This window comes from Amblyraja radiata, chromosome 13 (assembly GCF_010909765.2).
Source record: "Amblyraja radiata isolate CabotCenter1 chromosome 13, sAmbRad1.1.pri, whole genome shotgun sequence".
NCBI classification, from domain to species: Eukaryota; Metazoa; Chordata; class Chondrichthyes; order Rajiformes; family Rajidae; genus Amblyraja; species Amblyraja radiata.
The window spans coordinates 25,849,355-25,876,364 of NC_045968.1; the positions used below are offsets into that span (position 1 = coordinate 25,849,355).

Below are 27,010 nucleotides of genomic sequence, written 5' to 3' on the forward strand. Positions count from 1 at the left end.
GCCTGAGGTTGACATGCCTCCTCCCCTGTAGACCAGGACTAAGCTGCTGGGACAAGCCCGATATCACCAGCGTCTCTGCAAATGCGCTCTGACAACGAGATACAGAGTCCCCATGTGGCCCCGGCCTCTTTTACCACTGTAAATAGAATACATCGTGTGAACTCACCCTACTGCGATTGTCGGTGTGGTCACTGCCGAAGCCGGTGTCATCCCCTGACACCCTACTGGTGGGCAAGATCACACTGACTACTTGAAACCTTCCAGAAGAAATTGAAATGGAAGAAATTCAAATGAAGGAAATCTGGACATTAAATCATCTTGAGAATGAATGATGCCACCGTCTCTGCTGCTGAGCAAGCGTAACTGCCATGGGTGCATGGGTGGCAGGTTTTATGGGGTGAATGCAGGAGAATGGGGTTGAGAGGGAAGGATGGATCAGCCACATTGAATGGTGTAGGCTTGAAAGGGCCGAATGGCCTTATTCTGCTTCTAGAACTTTATAGTATCTTCAGAGGTCTCCAAGTAATTTTTCTTGCTTTCAGAGATATTTAATGAACTAACTAACTTGACAATTGCTGCTGAAAATGTGAACAGAAAACAGTGAGAACCTGACAAAAGAAGAATTCTCTAAAGTCCTCCGGCAGCTCTTTACACGCACACACCACCCTTTATGTGAAAAAGTTACCTCTCAGGTTCCCATTAAACCTTTCTCCCATCTCCTTAAACCTATGTCCTCTGGTTCACAATTTCCCTACTCTACGCAAGAGACTCTGTACATCTATTCAAACTATTCCACTCATGATTTTGTGCATGCAAAATATTCACCTCTCCTTCCTCATTGACTGAATGTAGACACCTAATCTATTAAAATTACTTCCTGCTTTCCATAATTCCTTCTGTTCTAATATATGTTTTGTTACCTTACTGCATGTTTTCCACCAACCGCTCTTTGTGTCACACCCATAAATTACCAAATCTCTCTTTGGCCACACCCATTATTCATTAAAAATGTTACGCAAGCATAAACTCAAGATACCAAATGCCAAAATAAACGATCGAGGACAGTCTCACGAAACAGCTTCACTGACACTGCCAGTTTAAAACAGGTGAGTGACAAAACTCGTAACCATATTTACTTTGGAATTATACTGTATTTTGTTTCTTATCTTGGAAAAAAGTGTTTTATTTCCCTTGTGTTTGTGTTATAATAATAATAATAATAATAATAATAATAATAAATACTTTATTGATCCCCTCAGGGAAATTCAGATGTCCAGAAGCCCCCTACTAACAAACCCACAGATTCAAAACGAACGCAGACAGAAAATACATAGAATACAATGTAGACACTACCTGAGAGCAATGTCATTTATTTCTTTTCTCGGAGTTGCTGCCTGACCCACTGAGTTACTCCAGCATTCCGTATCTCTCTTCAGCTCGCAACATGCCTTGGTAGTTTATGAATATCTAATCCTGTATTCTTGATTTCACCAACTACCCGAGTTAATCAATCAACAAAATTTGTATCTGTGCTATAATTTTCATTGAAGATAGACATAAAATGCTGGAGTAACTCAGTGGCACATGCAGCATCTCTGGAGGGAAGGAATGGGTGACGTTTTGGATCGAGACCCTTTTTCAGAGTCTGATGAATGGTTCGTCTAAGAAAGGGTTTGAAGAAGCATCTCGACCCGAACCCGAACGCATTCCTTTTCTACAGAGGTGCTGCCTGTCCCGTTGCGTTACTCCAGCATTTTGTGTCTCTCTTCGGTTTAAACCAACATCTGCAGTTCCTTCCTACACTATAATTTTAATAACCAGTTTGTCTTCTGTCATTTATATATCTTGCACGCCTGCAGCCGTCCCCCTTTTGTTTTGTTTTGACCCCCTTGTGTCATTTGCAGCCCACACTCGACACTCGTGCTGTTCTCCAGTGTGATTAAAATTGACTGCAAGAAAAGTATCATTGCATCAATGCAATTTATCCAAAGGAACAATAAGTGTAGTCTGAAGAAAGGTCCCCACCCAAAATGCCACTTAGCAATGTTCGTCAGAGATGCTGCCTAACCTGCTGAGTGACTCCAGCAATTTGCTTATCTGATATTTAAGTCAAGCTAGAATTTCAACTAAACATTAGGCATCCAATATTATATCACCATTTTTGTACAATATTCTGCATGAATTGTTTCCTGTTAAAGTAACTTTTAGCTTATCGTGTTATAAATAAGATTTCAATGGTTCGACATCTTTCATTTTTGCTCTATGGGAATTTATAGTCGCTGACTGGTTTTACTGCCAAATATGAACTTGAATGTACCAATACTGTTCTGCTGAAGCCAAGTTAAAACAAGGGGCTTTTTAGATATTTTTCTTTCCATCAGGATGATTATGGATATGCATGCTTTAATGACCTTGATGTCAAAAACAATTTTAAGTTGGGGTGTAGAAGAGAAGTTAAGGGCCTGTCCCACGAGCATGCGACCTGCATGCGGCAAGCGCGACCTAAAGGGCCGGTCCCACCAGCATGCTCCTGCATGCGGCAAGTGCGACCAAACCAGAAGCGGGAGCCACGCGGAGGTCGAGTGAGTGACACAGCGTTGAGGCGGCTGCGGGCCGGCAGACCTTTGCCGTGCGGAATTTTTAAACACGGTCAGTTTTCGGAGCCCCGCGCGATGTCGGGACCAGCTCCGCTTAAGTCCATACGGCTCCGGCGATTGAAGTGGGGCTTGCTCCGGCGATTGAAGTGGGACTGCCCCGCGAGGCCGTACGGCTCAAGCGACCACGTTAGGTCACGCTTGCCGCATGCAGGCGCATGCTGGTGGGACCGGACTTTAGGTTGCGCTTGCCGCATGGAGTCGCATGCTCGTGGGACAGGCCCTTTACACTTCATTGATGCCATGGGATCAGTACTAAGTTCCATGACAAAGGAGCGATAGAATGTTCTGATAATTTTCTCTTTCTCTTATAATTCCAAACAAAATCTTTGGAGCTTGGAAGAATATGTGAGGCAGGACTAAATTAAATAAAGGCACGTCTTGGTGATTTAAAACCTAAGAGAGAATGCTCTGAGAAGGTAGGCTTGAAAGTGAGGACATAAATATTGAAGCTTAAAGGAATATGAGAATTGAAGGAATTAAGGTTAATAAAATTGAAATTTGAAAGGATAAACTTTTTTACCCCAGCGTGAAAATATCAAATATTAGTGGACATAGTTTAAAGTGAGAGGCGTCAAGTTTAAAGAAGATTTGCAAAGCAAGTTTCTTTTACACGTAATGTGCTGCCAGGGAGGTGTTAGAAGCATTCACGACAGCAACATTTCAATGGCTTTCATATAGAAGCCTGAAGAGGCAGGGAATAGAGGGGTTTGGACCTTGTGTAGATAGAATTAATTAGATTGGCTTCATGGCACAGAGATGGTAGGCTGAAGAACCTATTCCTGTGTTAATCCATGACTGTTAATTAGTTTTATCTGTCATGATTAATCTGTTAATTTGTTCATCTGTCATTTTACCCATCCACATATCTACTGTCTCCTTCTCCTCTGGCTCTGTTTGAAACAGGGTCTTGACCCGAAACATCACCCATTCCTTCTCTCCAGAGATGCTGCCTGTCTTGCTGAATTACTCCAGCATTTTGTGTCTATCTTCGGTGTAAACCAGCACCTGCAGTTCCTTCCTACACTGTTAATTTGTTAATGGGTTCAGCACATCCTCTCAAAACATGGGTGAACTGAACGAAGAAGCCTGAGGTTGACATGCCTCCTCCCCTGTAGACCAGGACTAAGCTGCTGGGACAAGCCCGATATCACCAGCGTCTCTGCAAATGCGCTCTGACAACGAGATACAGAGTCCCCATGTGGCCCCGGCCTTTTTTACCACTGTAAATAGAATACATCGTGTGAACTCACCCTACTGCGATTGTCGGTGTGGTCACTGCCGAAGCCGGTGTCATCCCCTGACACCCTACTGGTGGGCAAGATCACACTGACTACTTGAAACCTTCCAGAAGAAATTGAAATGGAAGAAATTCAAATGAAGGAAATCTGGACATTAAATCATCTTGAGAATGAATGATGCCACCGTCTCTGCTGCTGAGCAAGCGTAACTGGCATGGGTGCATGGGTGGCAGGTTTTATGGGGTGAATGCAGGAGAATGGGGTTGAGAGGGAAGGATGGATCAGCCACATTGAATGGTGTAGACTTGAAAGGGCCGAATGGCCTTATTCTGCTTCTAGAACTTCACAGTATCTTCAGAGGTCTCCAAGTATTTTTCTTGCTTTCAGAGATATTTAATGAACTAACTAACTTGACAATTGCTGCTGAAAATGTGAACAGAAAATGGTGAGAACCTGACAAAAGAAGAATTCTCTAAAGTCCTCCGGCAGCTCTTTACAGGCACACACCACCCTTTATGTGAAAAAGTTACCTCTCAGGTTCCCTTTAAATCTTTCTCCCATCACCTTAAACCTCTGTCCTGTGGTTCACAATTTCCCTACTCTACGCAAGACCCTCTGTACATCTATTCAAACTATTCCTCTCATGATTTTGTGCACACAAAATGTTCACCTCCAATTCCTCATTTACTGAATGTTGCCACCTCATCTGTTAAAATTACTTCCTGCTTTCCTCAATTCCATCTGTTTTAATATATTCTTTGTTACCTTACTGCATGTATTCCAACAAACCGCTCTACGTGGCACACCCATAAATGATCAAATTTCTCTTTGGCCACACCCATTATTCATAAATAATGTTACGCAAACATAAACTCAATATATCAAATGCCAAATTAAACGATCGAGGACAGTCTCACGAAACATCTTCACTGACACTGCCAGTTTAAAACAGGTGAGTGACAAAGCTTGTAAACATATTTACTTTGGAATTATACTGTATTTTGTTTCTTATCTTGGAAAAAAGTGTTTTATTTCCCTTGTGTTTGTGTTATAATAATAATAATAATAATAATAATAAATACAGTCTTCTGTCATTTATATATCTTGCACGCCTGCAGCCGTCCCCCTTTTGTTTTGTTTTGACCCCCTTGTGTCATTTGCAGCCCACACTCGACACTCGTGCTGTTCTCCAGTGTGATTAAAATTGACTGCAAGAAAAGTATCATTGCATCAATGCAATTTGTCCAAAGGAACAATAAGTGTAGTCTGAAGAAAGGTCCCCACCCAAAATGCCACTTAGCAATGTTCGTCAGAGATGCTGCCTAACCTGCTGAGTGACTCCAGCAATTTGCTTATCTGATATTTAAGTCAAGCTAGAATTTCAACTAAACATTAGGCATCCAATATTATATCACCATTTTTGTACAATATTCTGCATGAATTGTTTCCTGTTAAAGTAACTTTTAGCTTATCGTGTTATAAATAAGATTTCAATGGTTCGACATCTTTCATTTTTGCTCTATGGGAATTTATAGTCGCTGACTGGTTTTACTGCCAAATATGAACTTGAATGTACCAATACTGTTCTGCTGAAGCCAAGTTAAAACAAGGGGCTTTTTAGATATTTTTCTTTCCATCAGGATGATTATGGATATGCATGCTTTAATGACCTTGATGTCAAAAACAATTTTAAGATGGGGTGTAGAAGAGAAGTTAAGGGCCTGTCCCACGAGCATGCGACCTGCATGCGGCAAGCGCGACCTAAAGGGCCGGTCCCACCAGCATGCTCCTGCATGCGGCAAGTGCGACCAAACCAGAAGCGGGAGCCACGCGGAGGTCGAGTGAGTGACACAGCGTTGAGGCGGCTGCGGGCCGGCAGACCTTTGCCGTGCGGAATTTTTTAACACGGTCAGTTTTTCGGAGCCCCGCGCGATGTCGGGACCAGCTCCGCTTAAGTCCATACGGCTCCGGCGATTGAAGTGGGGCTTGCTCCGGCGATTGAAGTGGGACTGCCCCGCGAGGCCGTACGGCTCAAGCGACCACGTTAGGTCACGCTTGCCGCATGCAGGCGCATGCTGGTGGGACCGGACTTTAGGTTGCGCTTGCCGCATGGAGTCGCATGCTCGTGGGACAGGCCCTTTACACTTCATTGATGCCATGGGATCAGTACTAAGTTCCATGACAAAGGAGCGATAGAATGTTCTGATAATTTTCTCTTTCTCTTATAATTCCAAACAAAATCTTTGGAGCTTGGAAGAATATGTGAGTCAGGACTAAATTAAATAAAGGCACGTCTTGGTGATTTAAAACCTAAGAGAGAATGCTCTGAGAAGGTAGGCTTGAAAGTGAGGACATAAATATTGAAGCTTAAAGGAATATGAGAATTGAAGGAATTAAGGTTAATAAAATTGAAATTTGAAAGGATAAACTTTTTTACCCCAGCGTGAAAACATCAAATATTAGTGGACATAGTTTAAAGTGAGAGGCGTCAAGTTTAAAGAAGATTTGCAAAGCAAGTTTCTTTTACACGTAATGTGCTGCCAGGGAGGTGCTAAAAGCATTCACGACAGCAACATTTCAATGGCTTTCATATAGAAGCCTGAAGAGGCAGGGAATAGAGGGGTTTGGACCTTGTGTAGATAGAATTAATTAGATTGGCTTCATGGCACAGAGATGGTAGGCTGAAGAACCTATTCCTGTGTTAATCTATGACTGTTAATTAGTTTTATCTGTCATGATTAATCTGTTAATTTGTTAATCTGTCATTTTACCCATCCACATATCTACTGTCTCCTTCTCCTCTGGCTCTGTTTGAAACAGGGTCTTGACCCGAAACATCACCCATTCCTTCTCTCCAGAGATGCTGCCTGTCTTGCTGAATTACTCCAGCATTTTGTGTCTATCTTCGGTGTAAACCAGCACCTGCAGTTCCTTCCTACACTGTTAATTTGTTAATGGGTTCAGCACATCCTCTCAAAACATGGGTGAACTGAACGAAGAAGCCTGAGGTTGACATGCCTCCTCCCCTGTAGACCAGGACTAAGCTGCTGGGACAAGCCCGATATCACCAGCGTCTCTGCAAATGCGCTCTGACAACGAGATACAGAGTCCCCATGTGGCCCCGGCCTTTTTTACCACTGTAAATAGAATACATCGTGTGAACTCACCCTACTGCGATTGTCGGTGTGGTCACTGCCGAAGCCGGTGTCATCCCCTGACACCCTACTGGTGGGCAAGATCACACTGACTACTTGAAACCTTCCAGAAGAAATTGAAATGGAAGAAATTCAAATGAAGGAAATCTGGACATTAAATCATCTTGAGAATGAATGATGCCACCGTCTCTGCTGCTGAGCAAGCGTAACTGGCATGGGTGCATGGGTGGCAGGTTTTATGGGGTGAATGCAGGAGAATGGGGTTGAGAGGGAAGGATGGATCAGCCACATTGAATGGTGTAGACTTGAAAGGGCCGAATGGCCTTATTCTGCTTCTAGAACTTCACAGTATCTTCAGAGGTCTCCAAGTATTTTTCTTGCTTTCAGAGATATTTAATGAACTAACTAACTTGACAATTGCTGCTGAAAATGTGAACAGAAAATGGTGAGAACCTGACAAAAGAAGAATTCTCTAAAGTCCTCCGGCAGCTCTTTACAGGCACACACCACCCTTTATGTGAAAAAGTTACCTCTCAGGTTCCCTTTAAATCTTTCTCCCATCACCTTAAACCTCTGTCCTATGGTTCACAATTTCCCTACTCTACGCAAGACCCTCTGTACATCTATTCAAACTATTCCTCTCATGATTTTGTGCACACAAAATGTTCACCTCCAATTCCTCATTTACTGAATGTTGCCACCTCATCTGTTAAAATTACTTCCTGCTTTCCTCAATTCCATCTGTTTTAATATATTCTTTGTTACCTTACTGCATGTATTCCAACAAACCGCTCTTCGTGGCACACCCATAAATGATCAAATTTCTCTTTGGCCACACCCATTATTCATAAATAATGTTACGCAAACATAAACTCAATATATCAAATGCCAAATTAAACGATCGAGGACAGTCTCACAAAACATCTTCACTGACACTGCCAGTTTAAAACAGGTGAGTGACAAAGCTTGTAAACATATTTTTACTTTGGAATTATACTGTATTTTGTTTCTTATCTTGGAAAAAAGTGTTTTATTTCCCTTGTGTTTGTGTTATAATAATAATAATAATAATAATAAATACTTTATTGATCCCCTCAGGGAAATTCAGATGTCCAGAAGCCCCCAACCAACAAACCCACAGATTCAAAACGAACGCAGACAGAAAATACATAGAATACAATGTAGACACTACCTGAGAGCAATAAATACTTAAAAAGACCAATAATTAACAATTAAAAATTAAAAATTGCAAAATGCATCCCCCTCTCCGTCCCTCTCCCACCCTAGTTGTCCTGCTAATTTCACTGTTCTTATCCCTTTGTTATCTCCTCCTCCACAGCCAACATTGGACCATTGTGGTCTCCACTGTAACTGGATTATCAGTGCCGGCTCTGATTTATTCGGCACCTTTATAAACCTCGTTTCCCTTTCCCCTGACTCTCAGTCTGAAGAAGGGTCTCGACCCGAAATGTCATTTATTTCTTTTCTCGGAGTTGCTGCCTGACCCACTGAGTTACTCCAGCATTCCGTGTCTCTCTTCAGCTCGCAACATGCCTTGGTAGTTTATGAATATCTAATCCTGTATTCTTGATTTCACCAACTACCCGAGTTAATCAATCAACAAAATTTGTATCTGTGCTATAATTTTCATTGAAGATAGACATAAAATGCTGGAGTAACTCAGTGGCACATGCAGCATCTCTGGAGGGAAGGAATGGGTGACGTTTTGGATCGAGACCCTTTTTCAGAGTCTGATGAATGGTTCGTCTAAGAAAGGGTTTGAAGAAGCATCTCGACCCGAACCCTCACCCATTCCTTTTCTACAGAGGTGCTGCCTGTCCCGTTGCGTTACTCCAGCATTTTGTGTCTCTCTTCGGTTTAAACCAACATCTGCAGTTCCTTCCTACACTATAATTTTAATAACCAGTTTGTCTTCTGTCATTTATATATCTTGCACGCCTGCAGCCGTCCCCCTTTTGTTTTGTTTTGACCCCCTTGTGTCATTTGCAGCCCACACTCGACACTCGTGCTGTTCTCCAGTGTGATTAAAATTGACTGCAAGAAAAGTATCATTGCATCAATGCAATTTATCCAAAGGAACAATAAGTGTAGTCTGAAGAAAGGTCCCCACCCAAAATGCCACTTAGCAATGTTCGTCAGAGATGCTGCCTAACCTGCTGAGTGACTCCAGCATTTTGCCTATCTGATATTTAAGTCAAGCTAGAATTTCAACTAAACATTAGGCATCCAATATTATATCACCATTTTTGTACAATATTCTGCATGAATTGTTTCCTGTTAAAGTAACTTTTGGCTTATCGTGTTATAAATAAGATTTCAATGGTTCGACATCTTTCATTTTTGCTCTATGGGAATTTATGGTCGCTGACTGGTTTTACTGCCAAATATGAACTTGAATGTACCAATACTGTTCTGCTGAAGCCAAGTTAAAACAAGGGGCTTTTTAGATATTTTTCTATCCATCAGGATGATTATGGATATGAATGCTTTAATGACCTTGATGTCAAAAACAATTTTAAGATGGGGTGTAGAAGAGAAGTTAAGGGCCTGTCCCACGAGCATGCGACCTGCATGCGGCAAGCGCGACCTAAAAGGCCGGTCCCACCAGCATGCTCCTGCATGCGGCAAGTGCGACCAAACCAGAAGCGGGAGCCACGCGGAGGTCGAGTGAGTGACACAGCGTTGAGGCGGCTGCGGGCCGGCAGACCTTTGCCGTGCGGAATTTTTAAACACGGTCAGTTTTTCGGAGCCCCGCGCGATGTTGGGACCAGCTCCGCTTAAGTCCATACGGCTCCGGCGATTGAAGTGGGGCTTGCTCCGGCGATTGAAGTGGGACTGCCCCGCGAGGCCGTACGGCTCAAGCGACCACGTTAGGTCACGCTTGCCGCATGCAGGCGCATGCTGGTGGGACCGGACTTTAGGTTGCGCTTGCCGCATGGAGTCGCATGCTCGTGGGACAGGCCCTTTACACTTCATTGATGCCATGGGATCAGTACTAAGTTCCATGACAAAGGAGCGATAGAATGTTCTGATAATTTTCTCTTTCTCTTATAATTCCAAACAAAATCTTTGGAGCTTGGAAGAATATGTGAGGCAGGACTAAATTAAATAAAGGCACGTCTTGGTGATTTAAAACTTAAGAGAGAATGCTCTGAGAAGGTAGGCTTGAAAGTGCGGACATAAATATTGAAGCTTAAAGGAATATGAGAATTGAAGGAATTATGGTTAATAAAATTGAATCATAAAGGATAAACTTTTTTACCCCAGCGTGAAAATATCAAATATTAGTGGACATAGTTTAAAGTGAGAGGCGTCAAGTTTAAAGAAGATTTGCAAAGCAAGTTTATTTTACACGTAATGTGCTGCCAGGGAGGTGATAGAAGCATTCACGACAGCAACATTTCAATGGCTTTCATATAGAAGCCTGAAGAGGCAGACAATAGAGGGGTTTGGACCATGTGTAGATAGAATTAATTAGATTGGCTTCATGGCACAGAGATGGTAGGCTGAAGAACCTATTCCTGTGTTAATCTATGACTGTTAATTAGTTTTATCTGTCATGATTAGTCTGTTAATTTGTTAATCTGTCATTTTACCCATCCACATATCTACTGTCTCCTTCTCCTCTGACTCTGTTTGAAACAGGGTCTTGACCCGAAACATCACCCATTCCTTCTCTCCAGAGATGCTGCCTGTCTTGCTGAATTGCTCCAGCATTTTGTGTCTATCTTCGGTGTAAACCAGCACCTGCAGTTCCTTCCTACACTGTTAATTTGTTAATGGGTTCAACCAAATTGGTATTGCTTTTAAATACATTGTAGTTTAGCATTAATTACGGATATAAACGATAGTGTTGAAGTTTTACAAAACGGTCTGGCCCCAGAAGTCAATAATTTTTGCACCTCCCAGTAATCTTAGCCACAGTATTTATATTTTAAAGCCATGGGAAGGATGTGCTTTTGTCATTCGGTTTAACCACTGCCGCAGAACTTCATCTTCTGTGCTCTTTGTTTAAAGGTTGTCAACGAGAATTTATGTTGAAGGAGAGACTGGGAAGAAATGTGAACAGAGAAATGGCGTTTATCTTGGTTAAACATAGAAACATAGAAAATAGGTGCAGGAGGAGGGCATTCGGCCCTTCGAGCCATTCATTGTGATCATGGCTGATCGGCCCCTATCAATAACCGTGCTTGCCTTCTCCCCATATCCCTTGACTCCACTAGCCCCTAGAGCTCTATCTAACTCTCTCTTAAATCCATCCAGTGACTTGGCCTCCACTGCCCTCTGTGGGAGGGAATTCCATAAATTCACAACTCTCTGGGTGAAAAAGTTTTTTCTCACCTCAGTCTTAAATGACCTCCCCTTTATTCTAAGATTATGGCCCCTGGTTCTGGACTCACTCAACATTGGGAACATTTTTCCTGCATCTAGCTTGTCCAGTCCTTTTATAATTTTATATGTTTCTATAAAATCTCCCCTCATCCTTCTAAACTCCAGTGAATACAAGCCTAGTCTTTTCAATCTTTCCTCATATGACAGTCCCGCAATCCCAGGGATCAATCTCGTGAACCTACGATGCACTGCCTCAAACACAAGGATGTCCTTCCTCAAATTAGGAGACCAAAACTGTACACAATACTCCAGATGTGGTCTCACCAGAGCCCTATACAACTGCAGAAGAACCTCTTTATTCCTTTACTGAAATCCTCTTGTTATGAAGGCCAACATTCCATTAGCTTTCTTCACTGCCAGCTGTACCTGTAAGCCAACTTTCAGTGACCGTGTACAAGGACGCCCAGGTCTCGCTGCACCTCCCCCTTACCTAACCTAACATAGAAACATAGAAAATAGGTGCAGGAGTAGGCCATTCGGCCCTTCGAGCCTGCACCGCCATTCATTATGATCATGGCTGATCATCCAACTCAGTATCCTGTACCTGCCTTCTCTCCATACCCCCGATCCCTTCTGCCACAACTCCCTCTTAAATATAGCCAATGAACCGGCCTCAACTACCTTCTGTGGCAGATAATTCTACAGATTCACCACTCTCTGTGTGAAAAATGTTTTTCTCATCTCAGTCCTAAAAGACTTTCCCCTTATCCTTAAACTGTGATCCCTTGTTCTGGACTTCCCCAACATCGGGAACAATCTTCCTGCATCTCGCCTGTCCAACACCTTAAGAATTTTGTAAGTTTCAATAAGACCCCCCCTCAATCTTCTAAATTCTAGTGAGTACAAGCCGAGTCTATCCAGTCTTTCTTCATATGAAAGTCCTGCCATCCCAGGAATCAGTCTGGTGAACCTTCTCTGTACTCCCTCCATGGCAAGAATGTTTAACCCCATTGAGATAATAGTCTGCCCCCTTGTCTTTGCCGCCAAAGTGGATAACCTCACATTTATCTATATTACACTGCATCTACCACGCATCTGCCCACTCACTCAATCTGTCCAGGTCACCCTGCAACCTCCTAACATCCTCTTCACAGTTCACACTGCTTTGTGTCATCCGCAAACTTGCTAGTGTTGCTCCTAATTCCCTCTTCCAAATCATTAATATATATGGTAAACAGTTGCGGCCCCAACACCGAGCCTTGCGGCACTCCACTCGCCACTACCTGCCATTCTGAAAAGGAGGCGTTCACTCCTACTCTTTGCATCCGGTCTGCCAACCAATTTTCTATCCATGTCAACACCCTATCCCCAATACCATGTGCTCTAATTTTAGTCACCAGTCTCCCATGCGGGACCTTATCAAACGCTTTCTGAAAGTCTGGATACACTACATCCACTGGCACCCCTTCATCAATTTTACTTGTCACATCCTCAAAAAATTCCAGAAGATTAGTCAAACATGATTTCCCTTTCATAAATCCATGTTGACCATACTAATCCTTTTACTGCTATCCAAATGCCCCATTATTACCTCTTTAATAATTGACTTCAGCATCTTTCCCACCACCGGTCAGGCTAACTGGTCTGTAATTCCCTGTTTTCTCTCTCGCTCCTTTCTTGAAAAGTGGGATAACATTAGCTATCCTCCAATCCACAGGAACTGATCCTGAATCTATTGAACATTGGAAAATGATCACCAATGCGTCCACTATTTCTTGAGCCACCTCCCTGAGGACCCTGGGATGCAGACCATCAGGTCCAGGGGATTTATCATCCTTCGGTCCCATTAGCCTACCCAATATTATTTCTCGCCAAATGAAAATTTATTTCTGTTCCTCTACCCCCTTGGATCCTCTGTCCTCCAGTACATATGGGAGATTGTTTGTGTCTTCCTTAGTGAAGACAGATCCAAAGTACCTATTCAACTCTTCAGCCATTTCCTTGTTGCCCATAATAATTTCACCCGTATCTGCTTTCAAGGGACCCAAGTTAGCCCTTTATGAAAACGAAATGAGTAGTTTGGCATGCCCTGTGCTTGAAAGTGCAATGGCAATGGAAATGAAGTGAAAATGCAATCAGCTGTTTGGCTTGGGCCTGCCCTGTGCTTGAAAGTGCAATGTCAATAGAAATTAAGTAAAAATACAATATGCTGTTTGGATTGAGCCTGCCCTGTGCTTGAAATTGCAATGGCAATGGAAATGAAGTGAAAATGCAATCAGCTGTTTAGCTTGGCCTGCCCTGTGCTTGAAACTGCAATGCAATGGAAGTGGAATGAAAATGCAATGAGCTATTCGGCCTGCCCTGTGCTTGAAAGTGCAATTGGAAATGTAATGAAATGAGTAGTCTGGCCTGCCTGAAACCACTAACTTCAGCCCACAAGGCCCCTATTAGCCGAGAAACCAGTCCCTTTTGCCCAAAATGCCCGTATTAGCCCAGGAGGAGAATTTTTGCACACAAGGCAAGTCCAGGAAAAGTCCTGGCCTGGCCTTTCACTGAGATTTCACTCAGATTATTTTTTAAAGAGCCCCTTTGGCCCATCAGGCTTGTACTACCCCGGGAGTCCCTTCGGCCCATCAGTAACTATTCCCCCGGCAAGTATTAAACCTCACCCCAGTATTTTTCTCCCTCCCTTCATTTGCTCCTTGTGAGATCCAGGCCAGGATAGACTTTCCTCCTTCATTGCTGTGATCTGCAGAAAAAGATGTAAAATGTCTAAAACTGATTCTCCACCCTCTCCCTCTTCTCTCTCACAGAGTCTCTCACCTGTTTTAGGCAGAATTTATCACCATTGGAATACATGACATCTTGTTTCTGGCTCCTGAAGACAGGACAGGTGATCGTGCGGCTGAGGAGCTGGTGCACGGGGGAGGGATGCAGATTTTTGGACCATTGGCAAATCCAGTGAGGTCATGGATATTCTTCCTGCACAGTTCCCATTATGAATGTGAAGCTGGAGTGCCTCTCCCAACCTGATGTGCCTGTTCAAATGTATTTTATATGTTCTAATTGAATTTGCCTTAACTATTTCACCTGGAAGACGTTCAGGGAACTATGTGTTGGTTTTCCTAGACTCCCTCTGCTTGACAACACAACAAAAAGACCTTATCATTCACTATGAAGTTCCTGGCCAGGTTTGACTTCCCAAAATGCAACCACCTCATAGGTTCACAGCAATGGGCCCAGTCCTGATCCATGAGGCACACACTCGTCACAGGCCTCCACCCTTCAGCAACAAGGTTAATGCTCTGGCAGAATTAAAGCTCACAAACCTGTCAGACAAGGTAGTGGAGAAATCTGATGAAATGTTATTGACTGAAAATGTTGCTGCCTGTCCTATTAAAATTACTTCCAGCATTGGTTTTCATTTAAGGTAGACACAAAATGCTGGAGTAACTCAGGGGGACAGGCAGTATTTCTGGAGAGAAGGAATGGGTGACGTTTCAGGTCGATACCCTTCTTCAGACAAGGAACTGTATTGTTTCAATAACAGCTGCCAGAAAAATACCTCATCCCTCCCTCCATCCAAAAATCGAATGCTTTATCACTGATCTTTCATCCTCAGGCAATCCTACCTCCACGCCTCCACCCTCAATGTGCACGGCTCATGTCTACCGCCTCTCCAAGATTCACAAGTAGGACTTGCTACCACAACATCTCCGATGCTGGGGTGAGCTGTGTCAAACAAAGATAGGGTGAGGCAGAAGGTATTAAATTCTGGATGGTCGGTCGGGTGCTGTTAATTCCCAACAGGGTTCCCAACACTGCTATATGCTGTTGTTGTCAGTAATGAATCTTTCCCGATATAGCCATCAGGACCTATTTTAGTATTGATTCCGCTGACACACTCAATCCTGGTAATAAAAATGTTCAGTTCTAATTGCTTGACAATTGTTGTCTTTTGAAGTTTCAGATTTCTTAGCATGCTCCTATACAAAGCTATCAAAAAAGATCAGGCTCCTCCACACTGTGGGAATAATACTTTTTGATTTTTAATTCACAGGAGCCTTTGGAGAAGCACCTAATTGCCACACCATGATTCCCATGCATCACATATTTATCGTTGTCTTCATAATTGGAGCTAGTGTTCTGCTGTATGTAAGTTGGCATTTGCAAACACAACAAAATGTTCAAAAGCACATGGTAGGAATGTCACACGTGGAAGATGAAGCTACCATGGAGGATCCTCGTCCACTCCTGAATCCTGGGATTATGTTTGTGGAAACAACAGACAAGGTGGAGCTGAAGCCATTGGTGATGTGCTCAGTGGAGTCTGCTGCTCGTCAAAACCCAGATAAACCAATCTATTTCTTCATGAAGGGGTTCAGTGGCAACTTGAGCCAATATCCAGAGCCTAAGTACAGACTCATCCCGTTGCTCTCCTCAATGAAGAATGTTGTTCTTCTACCTTTCAACGCTAACGAACTGTTTGATGATACTTCATTGAAAATTTGGTATCAAAAGGTAACCAATAAGAAGAAAGTGTGATGTGTTACATTTTGGGTCGTCAAACCAAAGTAGGAATTTCTCAGTGAATTTTAGGGCCCTGGGGAAGGCTGTAGAATAGAGGGAGATAGGAGTACAAGTACATATTTCACTGAAAGTAACATTATAATTGGACAGGGTGGTGAAGAAAGTTTTAGACGTAAAGATATACACAAAATGCTGGAGTAACTCAGCGGGGCAGGCAGCATCGCTGGAGAAAGGAAATAAGTGACATTTCAGGTCGAGACACTTCTTCAGACTGAGGCGGCACCAATGACGAAGCAAAAGTGGAGTCCCCAATGATCAATTCTTGGCTGTGGGGAGGTGATAACAATGAGACATGCTGGCTACATTAGTGAAAACATTAGGTACAGGATGTTGATGATGTTGCAGTTGCACAAGAAGTTGGTGAGGCCCCACCTGGAGTTTTGTGTTTGTTTTGATCACCCAGGAAAGATTCCATTAAGTTTGATTGAGTGAAGAAAAGCTTTACCATGATAGTAACCAGGAAACAAGGACTAAATTATAGGAAGAGGTTGGTCGAGTAGGAATTTGTTCTCGAAACTAAAGAGACTGAGGTGTGATCTTATAGACATGTTTAATGTTGTTAGGGACATGGATCAGGTGAATGCACACAATAGGATCATGAGGCCTGATTTTCCACACAGTGAATGGTCTGTCTATGGAATGAGCTGGAGGAAGTGCTTGAGGCAGCTTCTGACAGCACTTAAAAGACATTTGGACATGTACATAATGGGAAGAGTGTGCATTGACTATTTTCCTCCTGGGAGTAAACATAGAAATATAGAAAAAAGGTGCAGGAGTAGGCCATTCGGCCCTTCGAGCCTGCACTGCCATTCAATATGATCATGGCTAATCATCCAACTCAGTATCCTGTACCTGCTTTCTCTCCATACCTCCTGATTCCTTTAGCCACAAGGGCCACATCTAACTCCCTCTTAAATATAGCCAATGAACCGGCCTCAACTACCTTCTGTGGCAGAGAATTCTACAGATTCACCACTCTCTGTGTGAAAAATGTTTTTCTCATCTCAGTCCTAAAAGATTTCCCCTTTATCCTTAAACTGTGACCCATTGTTCTGGACTTCCCCAACATCGGGAACAATCTTCCTGCATCTAACCTGTCCAACTCCTTAAGAATTTTGTAAGTTTCTATAAGATCCCCCCTCAATCTTCAAAATTTTAGCGAGTATAAGCTGAGTGTATACAGTCTTTCTTCATATGAAAGTCCTGACATCCCAGGAATCAGTCTGGTGAACCTTCTTTGTACTCCCTCTATGGCAAGAATGTCCTTCCTCAGAAAAGGAGACCAAAACTGTACGCAATACTCCAGGTGTGGTCTCACCAAGACCCTGTACAACTGCAGTAGAACCTCCCTGCTCCTATACTCAAATCCTTTTGCTATGAATGCTAACTTACCATTGGCTTTCTTCACTGCCTGCTGCACCTGCATGCTTACATTCAATGACTGGTGTACCATGACACCCAGGTCTCGTTGCATCTCCCCTTTTCCTAATCGGCCACCATTCAGGTAATAGTCTACTTTCCTGTTTTTGCCACCAAAGTGGATAACCTCACATTTATCCACATTATACTGCATATGCCATGCATTTTCCCACTCGCCCAGCCTATCCAAGTCATCATGCAGCCTCCTAGCATGCTCCTCACAGCTAATGGGGCCTTTTCACGGGGCGAGTTGACGCAAGATGTCACCAGAGTGAAGAGGTCGTGGTCCAGCACGAGTCTCGCACGATATAACGGGGGTAGATAAAGAGTTCCCACGGTACTCGGCATTTCTGTTATTTGTGCGAGTGACTTGTCCGTTTCCCGAGCTTTCGCGTTAAATCTTGAATGAACATCGTGAACTACACGTGACACAAATGATGTAACTTTTTTTTTCACACACTATATATATCCTCCCTTGGTTGAATTGGCTCATTTGGAGACATATTTTACTGTGTATGTGGGAGACACAGATGGACTGAGCACAGTACCTCGGTCTTACTGTGTGTGGGAGAGGGGGAGAAAGAGACGTACACTCACAGAGGCAGAGTCTCTCAGCCTGTGTAAGAGGGAGGGAGAGAGAGAGAGAGGCACACACAAGGTGGATGTGAAATCTCACCTGCCTGTTTCAGTGACAGACACCCGCCGCCAGTAAATGAAGACACCCCCATCTGTCTCCCCCTCCTCTCCCTCGACTCCCCCACCTTTCCCTCCCAACTCCAGTCCCGTCCCGACCCCCTGGGAAACTGAATAGAGCAACAATATAGATATAGAAACTGAAACAATATAGAAACTGAATAGCGCAACATGGCAAAAACATCTCTGACACGCTTTACCCCCTTTCTTTGAGATTTTCTGGGAGCCATCTCTGCAAATGTTCCTGTTAAAAAGATTATCCAACAATGACAATTAGGTGGGACGTCCTCGAAGGACACATGTTCCCTTGTCGATATTTTTACTCACCTTCTGTCCCCTCTGTCCAGCTTCCGGGTTTACCGTTCGCAGGAGTTCCCACGCGCTATATCTCTAAAATCTGAAGTTAGGTAATGTCTAAAGGAACTGCAGACGCTGGTTAATGCTGGTTAATACGCACAGAAGGACACAAAATGTTGGTGTAACTCAGCAGGTAAGTCAGATCTGGGAAGAAAAACATAAAAAGCTGGAGTAAGTCAGCGGGTCAGGCAGCATCTCTGGAGAAAAAGAATAGGTGACGATTCGAATCGGAGCCCTTCTTCAGACAGCCTAATCGGAATTGAGTCTGAAGATGTGTCTCGTCCCGAAACATCAGCTTTTTTTCTCCAGAGATGCTGCTTGACTCGCTGAGTTACTCCAGCTTTTTGTGCCTGTCTTCGGTTTAAACCAGCATGTGCAGTTCACTCCTTACACGGGTCTCTGTACAACATTGATTGGTAGCGTTCCGGACCCCTGGACCCGAGGACTCCGACCTGTATCTCTCAAAGAAGTACATGTGAAAAATTTCTCACGGACCATAAAAATGCGTAACCTTTCAGTAAAGTCCCTTTTAAAGTCCCTTTTAAAGATTATAGTTATTTTCTTGAATCTCATTAACATAACTCATGAATAAGTTGATGTCCATATGCGGATGCAAATCTTTATTTTTATTTATTTTTTAAATTCAATCCCACAGAAGATAATTTTTACTCACCTTCTGTCCCCTCTGTCCAGCTTCCGGGTTCACCGTTCGCAGGAGTTCCCACGGTACCCGCAAGAGTTATTACGGATATCGCACTGGCCACTACGTTCATATAATGTTGCAATACTCAACCACAAGTGTACAAGTCAATCTTGGAGAAATTCAAACTTTCTTGAATTTTCTCCCGAGTGACCAAGTTACACGATTACCTGCCGTTAGCGCTACGGTGGTCCACGGTGGTCCACGAATGCCGTACTGTTATCGCACGAGGTTCCCACGATGTTAAACTCCGGTTAACTCTTGCGTCAAGTCGCCCCGTGAAAAGGCCGCTTAACACTGCCCCCCAGCTTCGTGTCATCCGCAAACTTGGAGATGTTGCATTCAATTCCCTCGTCCAAATCACTAATATATATTGTAAATAGATGGGGTCCCAGCACTGAGCCTTGCGGTACCCCACTAGTCACTGCCTGCCATTCTGAAAAGGACCCGTTAACTCCTACCCTTTGCTTCCTGTCTGCCAGCCAGTTCCCTATCCACCTCAATACTGAAGCCCCAATACCGTGTGCTTTAAGTTTGTATACTAATCTCTTATGTGGGACCTGGTCAAAAGCCTTCTGAATGTCCAGATATAACACATCCACTGGTTCTCCCTTATCCACTCTACTAGTTACATCCTCGAAAGATTCTATACGATTCGTCAGACATGATTTACCTTTCATAAATCCATGCTGACTTTGTCCAATGATTTCACCACTTTCCAAATGTGCTGCTATCCCATCTTTAATAACTGACTCTAGCAGTTTCCCCACTACTGATGTTAAACTAACTGATCTGTAATTCCCCGTTTTCTCTCTCCCTCCCTTTTTAAAAAGAGCGGTTACATTAGCTACCCTCTGATCCTCAGGAACTACTCCAGAGTCTCTCAGATCTAAAGTTGACTCAGTCTCTCTGAAATTTGTATCTGTCTGGTCTCCCTGAATGAGGAAGAATGAACGCACTAAATGGAGTGCAGTAAAGTTGCACCAGGTTGATTCCTTGCATGGCAGGTTTGTAGTATAACAGAGATTGAACATCTTGGGCCAGTATTCACATGAGATTAGAAACCTAACTCCCTAAAATGTCCAATATTCGTAAGGTGCTTGACAGGGTAAATACTGAGATGATGTTTCCCTTGACTATGTGTCTATATAAAGGAGATGACTATCTCCAAATAGGACTGGACATTCAGGATAGAATTGAGCAGGAGCTTCTCTCAGTCAGATGGTGGTGTGGTAAATCTTTGGGATGTTCTGCCAAATATGTCAGTGTATGTTTACTGGTTGGGCATCTATAAAACATGAATTGATACAGTAGATTTTTTAATATTTGCTGCTGCAATATTCAGTGTTTAAAATAGATATTAATGACCACTATGTTGCCTGGATTGGATTATTTCAGTCAAAATAACAAACTGCAAAGAAGATTTTTAAGGAAGTTATCAGATCTAGAGGTTTTGAGTTATATGGAGAGGTTGTATAGGCTGTCGAGAGCGATTGAGCTCCCGCATCGGGACGGTCGAAACTCCTGCGGCTTGGAATTTCCGAAATTGGTCCCTAACCAGGGACCGCGGGTTTCACGATGTTAAAGTCCGCAGCATCCCGCAGGTTGGAACACCAAATGCCGACCCCTGGCAAAGGGATCGTCCACTCCAAGATTTTAGAGTCCGCAAGCTTCGCTGTTTTGTAGCTCCAGAACTCCCAAACAAGAGGCCACCAACTCCACGATGTTTGGCCGCAGTGCGGACGCAGTTACGACATGGAAACATTTTATATAAATGCTCCCTTTCGCTCCCACATAATTTCTTCCATTATCACACCCCGTATCTCTCTAAACCTTTCCTGTTCATGTGCCTGAACAATGTCTTTGAGTTTGAAGAAAGGTCTCGACTCGAAACGTCACTCATTCCTTCTCTCCAGAGATACTGCCTGTCCCGCTGAGTTACTACAGCATTTTGTGTCTGACTTTGAAATGCTGTTATCGTAGCTGCCTCAACTAGTTCCTTTGGCAGCTCATTCCATGTAGCCACCGCCCACTGTTTGAAAGAATTGAGTCCCGAGTTCCTATTAAATCTTCTGCCATAACTTATGCCTCTTTTCATAAATTTTCTATGTTCATTCACCCTATCTATTCCACTCAAGATTTTACATACCTCTATGAGATTATCCCCCAGTCTCCTGTTGTCCAAGGAATAAAGTCCAAACCTGCCCAACTAGTTCAACAACATCATTCCCTATCGCTGGGTGACCAGAACAGAACATTATACACTAAGAGGGGTGCCACCAATATCTTGTACAATTGTACATATCCCAACTTCTATATTCAACTCTTTGACTGATAAAGGATTGTGTCATGAAGAGACAAAAATACTGCAGAAAGAAAGACTGCATGTTCAGAAAGAAAGGAAATTAAGATAATGAATTGAACTTTTTTTTGTCCATTATCCCACAGGTAAATCCAGAAAAGGAGAAGTTTTGGACCCATGTGTTTGCTGATGGCTGCAGATTAGCACTGCTGTGGAAATATGGGGGCATCTACTTGGATAGTGATATTATATCAATGAGGCCAATGCCGTTTGCTAACTTTACATGCCCTGAGCATGCTGGAGCTGTCAGTAATGCGGCAATAGGTTTCTCACATAGGCATCATCCTGTTTTATGGAATTGCATGGAAGATTTTGTGGCCAATTACATTGGAGCTATTTGGGGTCATCAAGGCCCTGGACTGATTACCCGTGTGCTGAAGAGATGGTGTCAGACGGATAATCTAGCTCCCTTCATTGGCAAAGAATGCAACGGCATCTCTTTATGGATCACAAATCGGTTCTACCCAATCCCATATCCAGCTTGGAAGATGTACTATACTCCTTGGAAAAAGAAGGATATAGAGCGGACATTCTCAGCAACGTATGGAGCACATGTCTGGAATTATATGAATAGAAACGTTAAAAAGAAAATCATTGTTGGAAGTGGATCATTAATTGAACATTTTTTTCAGTTGTATTGTCCAACTACATACAGAAATGTAATTCAGTTGAATCATAGTTCATGGTGATTTATGTCCTGATGTCCTTGTTTTTAGTATGTCTAAAAGTGTGTTTTAGTGTGTATAAGTGTGTTTTTGTGTGGGGACAGAAATTGGGGGAAACTGTTTTTTAGTCACTTACCTCGGAGGAATGCGATTTTTCTCCTAGTTGCATTTCGCGGCCGAACAACTTGGATTGGTGTGGCCTTTCATGGAGTCATGTCCAGAGCTTCAGCAGCGGGCGCAGCGTGGACTTTCCATTGCGGAACCGGGCGGTCCCTTTCCCGGGTCGCTAGAAGAAGTGATCCGATCGCTGGCCCGTGGACTACGACATCCTGAAGCCGCGGTCCGCGGAGCTTCTAGCCGCGGTCGTGGTGTGGACTTTCTATCGCGGAGCGGGTGAAACAGAAGAAGTGATCCGACCGCCGGCTTGCGGCCTATAACATACTGAAGCCGCGGTCTGTGGAGCTTCTAGCCGCGGGCGCAGTGTGGACTTTAAGAGCTCCAACCGCCGGCCTGTAGGCTATACCATCGTAAAGCGGCCGATTCCGGACCTCCAAGCCATCCGTCCCGACTTCGGAGTTTCGAGCATCCAGACGGGAGGGCCTGTACATCGGGTCATCTGTAGCAGCGACTGCGGAGGGTTCATGGTCCCGACCAAGGATAAACAAAGGAGGAGGACTGACAAAGTTATTGCCTTCCACCACAGTGAAGAATGTTGATTCCACTGTGGTGGATGTTCATGTTATATTCTATTGTATATTGTGTATTGTGCTCTTTTCTTTGTGTGGCTGCATGATAAGTCAAATTCTATGGTACCATAATTGGTGCATGTGGCAATAAATGTGAAACCGAACTTGAACTTGAAATTGAACTTGAACTTGAACGATGGATTTTCCAAAGTTATGGTATGAATTGCATATAAAATCACCTTAAAGCACAATTGCAATTCACGACGCATTCATTGTTGCACTTAGCTTTCTGGCAACTGTTCTTTCACTGCTTCCAAATCCAGTTCACGTGCCATTTAAATTGGAATCAAACACCAATTACTGACAAAAAAAAAGCCACAAAGTGCTGGAGTAACTCTGCAGGTCAGGCGGCATCCCAGTAGAACATGGAAAAGCTGACGGAGTGAGACAAAGGAGTTGTAGAATTGTGAATTGTGAAGCCAGAGAAGGAATGTGGGTGGAAGTTATGAAGGAGGTAGAAATAGGTACAGGTCCAGGGGCACAGTTGAGGAGGGGGGACGGCGGTAAGAGGAAAACGGGGTCAATATCAGACCATCAGTTTGTGTGATGTATCTCTGCAACGAGGGACGTTGGCAGTGAATTTGCAGCAGCTGTCCCACAGTCAACTCACCATAGACCAGTGAAGTACCAGCATTTTACAGGTCATTCTGGTGAGATTGTATATACAGAGGAAACATTTGGGAAACATATGCGATTTTTCTAAATACTGTATAGATCTGTCAAAATGTTAATTATTTTTGTATTTGGAAGAATAATAATTCTGCTTGTGATAAAACAGTACAACATGACATTATTTTATATTTCAGGGTATGACATTGTAAAAAAAATAAAGAATACAAAGCAAGTGAAATTGTTTCCAGGTAAAAGAAAAATTGATGTTAAGGGAATGGCTGATAAAACAGGGATGGCCTTTACTTTTCAACGTGGTAAATGATTGAAAGGGATCAGGAAGATAAAGCCCTATATACATCAATCTGTACTCTACGGAAACATGTCGTTTTGCCCCAATTTGTCCATGCCAACTTGGTTAGCATTCTGCGAGCAGTCAGTATTATGGTCGAGGAGGCACTGAAAGTCCTAATGCATATGAAGGTGGACATATCTCCCGGGCCTTATCATAAATATATCGGAGGACACTGTGAGAAGCTAGACTGGACATTACAGGGACCCAGGCAGTGATTTATGAGCTATTATTAAATATGTGTCAGGTGCCAGAAGACTGGAGGGTGGCAAATGTTGAATCTCTATTTCAGCAATGTTACAGGGAAGAACAGGAACTAGAGGCCGGGGAGTCTAACAGCTGTGGTTTGAATGGTACTAGAGAGTATTGTGAATGATAAGATATACATGCATTTGTATTGACAGAGGATGATTAGGGATTGTCAGCATTGTTTTGTATGTGGGAGATCATGTCTCATGGATCTGATTGATTTTTTTAAGACGTGATGATAAAAGTTAACAAAGGCAGAGTTGTGGATGATGCAAATATGGATTTCAGCAAGGTACTTAACAAGGTTCCGTGTGGTGGGCTGCTCTGGAAGGTTAGATTGCATGGGATCCAGGGAGAATTAGCCAACAGGATAGAAAATTAGCTTCATGAAAGAAGGCAGAGTGTGATGATGGACGGAGTGATGGTGCAGAGCTCCTTGAAAATGGCATCACAAGTCGAGAAGATGGTCAAGTAGGCCTTCAGCACATTGGCCTTCATCAGTCAGGGTATGGTATATGGAAGTTGAGAGGTCATGTCACAGTTGTATAAGATATTGGTGAGACCACATTTAGAGTATTGTATTCAGTTTTTGTCACTCTTTTACAGAATAGATGTTGTTAAGCTACTGTAAAAAGGGTGCAGAGAAATTTATGAGAATGTTGCCAGGACTCAAGGGCCTGAGCTGTAGGGAGAGGTTGACCAGGCTAGAACTTTATTCCTTTGAGTGCAGGAGGATGAGGGGTGATCTTATTGAGGTGTATAAGATCATGAGAGGAATAGATAGCGTAAATGCAGTCTTTTACCCAGAGTAGGGGAATCAAGAATCAGAGGACATGGGTTAAATGCGAGGGAGAAAAGTTTTAACTGAGGGGCAACTATTTTTATAAAAGGGTGGTAGGTATATGGAACGAACAACCAGAGTAGGTTGTTGAGGCAGGTACTATCACAACATTTAAAAAACATTTAGACAGGTACATGGTCATGATGAATTTAGAGGGATATGGCCAAACAGAGGAAGGTGGTACCAGTGTAGATGGGACATATTGGTCAGCGTGGGAAGTTGGGCTGAAGGATCTGTTTCTATGTTGTATGACTATGACTCTACCTCTTTGAGTTTGTGATGTCTTTGATTATTCAAAATTGAAAAAAGAACTATAGATGCCAGAAATCCAAAATATAATCAGAAAATGCTGGAGTTGCTCAGCAAGTCATACAACTCTTTTTTTTAGTTGTAGAGATGACCACAAGGAAACAGACCCTTCAGCCCATCAAGTCCACATCAACCATCATCACACATTCACTAGTTGAATGTGATTCCACTTCCCACTTTTCTACACGCTAGGGGCAATGTGGTATCTAACCTATCAGATTAGCCTACCATATACGGGACCTGGCTAAAGTCCATGTAGACAACCTTTAATGTCCTGAACTCATAAATCCTCTTGGTGCAATAAAACTCTATAAGATTTGTGACACACTATTTCCCACACAATAAACTATGCTGACTATCTCTAATTAGTCCCTACCTAAACAAATGCTGGTCAGAAATTCCTCCTACAATTTTCCCAACACTCATGTCAGGTTTATTGACCCTGAAGTTTCTAGACTTCCCTTTGCTGCCTTCCTAATGGTGCAACAGTAGCCACCCTCCAGTCTCCAGAACTTCACCTGATATAAACCTTTATGCAAGGGTTTCTGCAATTTATTCCCTAGCTTCTTATGATTGAAAGATGCACTAGGTCAAGCCCTGGGATTTATCCACCTAAGTCTATGTTAAACATATAAAAATTCCCTTTTTTAATATTTCAATGGCTTAAGGCTTCACAACTTAAGTACCTCAGTTTGTTAGCTTGCTTGATCTCCTCCTCAGTAAAAACTGATGGAAAAATAATCATTTAATATCTCCCCCGTCACTTGTGACTCTACAGAAAGATGAGCATGCTGATTGTAAAGGGGATCTATTCTCTCCCTAACCATCCTTTTACTCTTCGTATACTTGCAGAATTTGGGGATTGTTTTTTACCTTGCCTTTGAGATTCATTTCATGTCCTCTAGACATATATAATAGTAAGATTAAACGAGAATTTACCAGTTTGAAGTTTGATCTTGATTTTATGAGGAGTTACGATGAGCGATTACGTGAAGAAGGGCCGTCCGTCTGCGTGCGCGTCAATCTTCAAAGCAGCGGTGTTAAATCACAGATAAAAAGAAGACCTGAGAATAGTAAGATTGAAGAAACTAGAACTTCCATGTGACCTTGATAGTATGAGGGTGGGAGCGGTGGGCACGTAATCGCTCATCGTAACTCCTCATAAAATCAAGATCAAACTTCAAACTGGTAAGTTCTCGTTTAATCTTACTATTTTACTTCGGAGTCACGTGAGTGACTATGTGAAGATTTCAAAGCTCTATGATTTTACGCCGGTTACGAATCCAGGCGTCACACACTGAATGGATTGACCATGGATGCGTGTAATCATTAAAGCATTCAGACATTACATAGTTAAGTAAGGACACTGATGCTTTAAATGAAAGAAAGGTTTTTAAAAACTAGTTTCCCCTCCCAACCTTGGGGGTAAACTAAGGGACAGAACTTAAAATGGTACGTGCAAACACCCCCAGTCCGGTAATAGGTTTGTTATAAAACCGGTGGACCGTTATTTCATTCGTCCATCCTGCAGCCACTAGGATGTTGTCAAGAGGCACGTCCATTGCTCTTGCTGCCGACGTAGATGCAGCCCTGGTGGAGTGAGATTTAACCATATGAACATTCACTCTGTTACCGCCATTACCCCTTTTGACCATCTGGAGATGGTTTGTGTTGACACCTTCTGGTCTGTTCTGAGCCTCTGTGGTTCTCCGTAA

General features: G+C 43.0%; 1 protein-coding gene across 1 annotated transcript; it reads left to right on the top strand.

Moving 5' to 3' along the window:
- The first annotated feature begins 1,087 nt into the window (after window positions 1-1,087).
- LOC116979742 (alpha-1,4-N-acetylglucosaminyltransferase-like) lies at window positions 1,088-22,262 on the top strand. Its single transcript, XM_033031497.1, has 3 exons — window positions 1,088-1,106; window positions 15,464-15,924; window positions 21,611-22,262. The coding sequence occupies exons 2-3, from the start codon at window positions 15,496-15,498 to the stop codon at window positions 22,211-22,213; spliced, it is 1,032 nt and encodes a 343-aa protein (XP_032887388.1). The 5' UTR covers window positions 1,088-1,106; window positions 15,464-15,495; the 3' UTR covers window positions 22,214-22,262.
- Window positions 22,263-27,010: the final 4,748 nt, after the last annotated feature.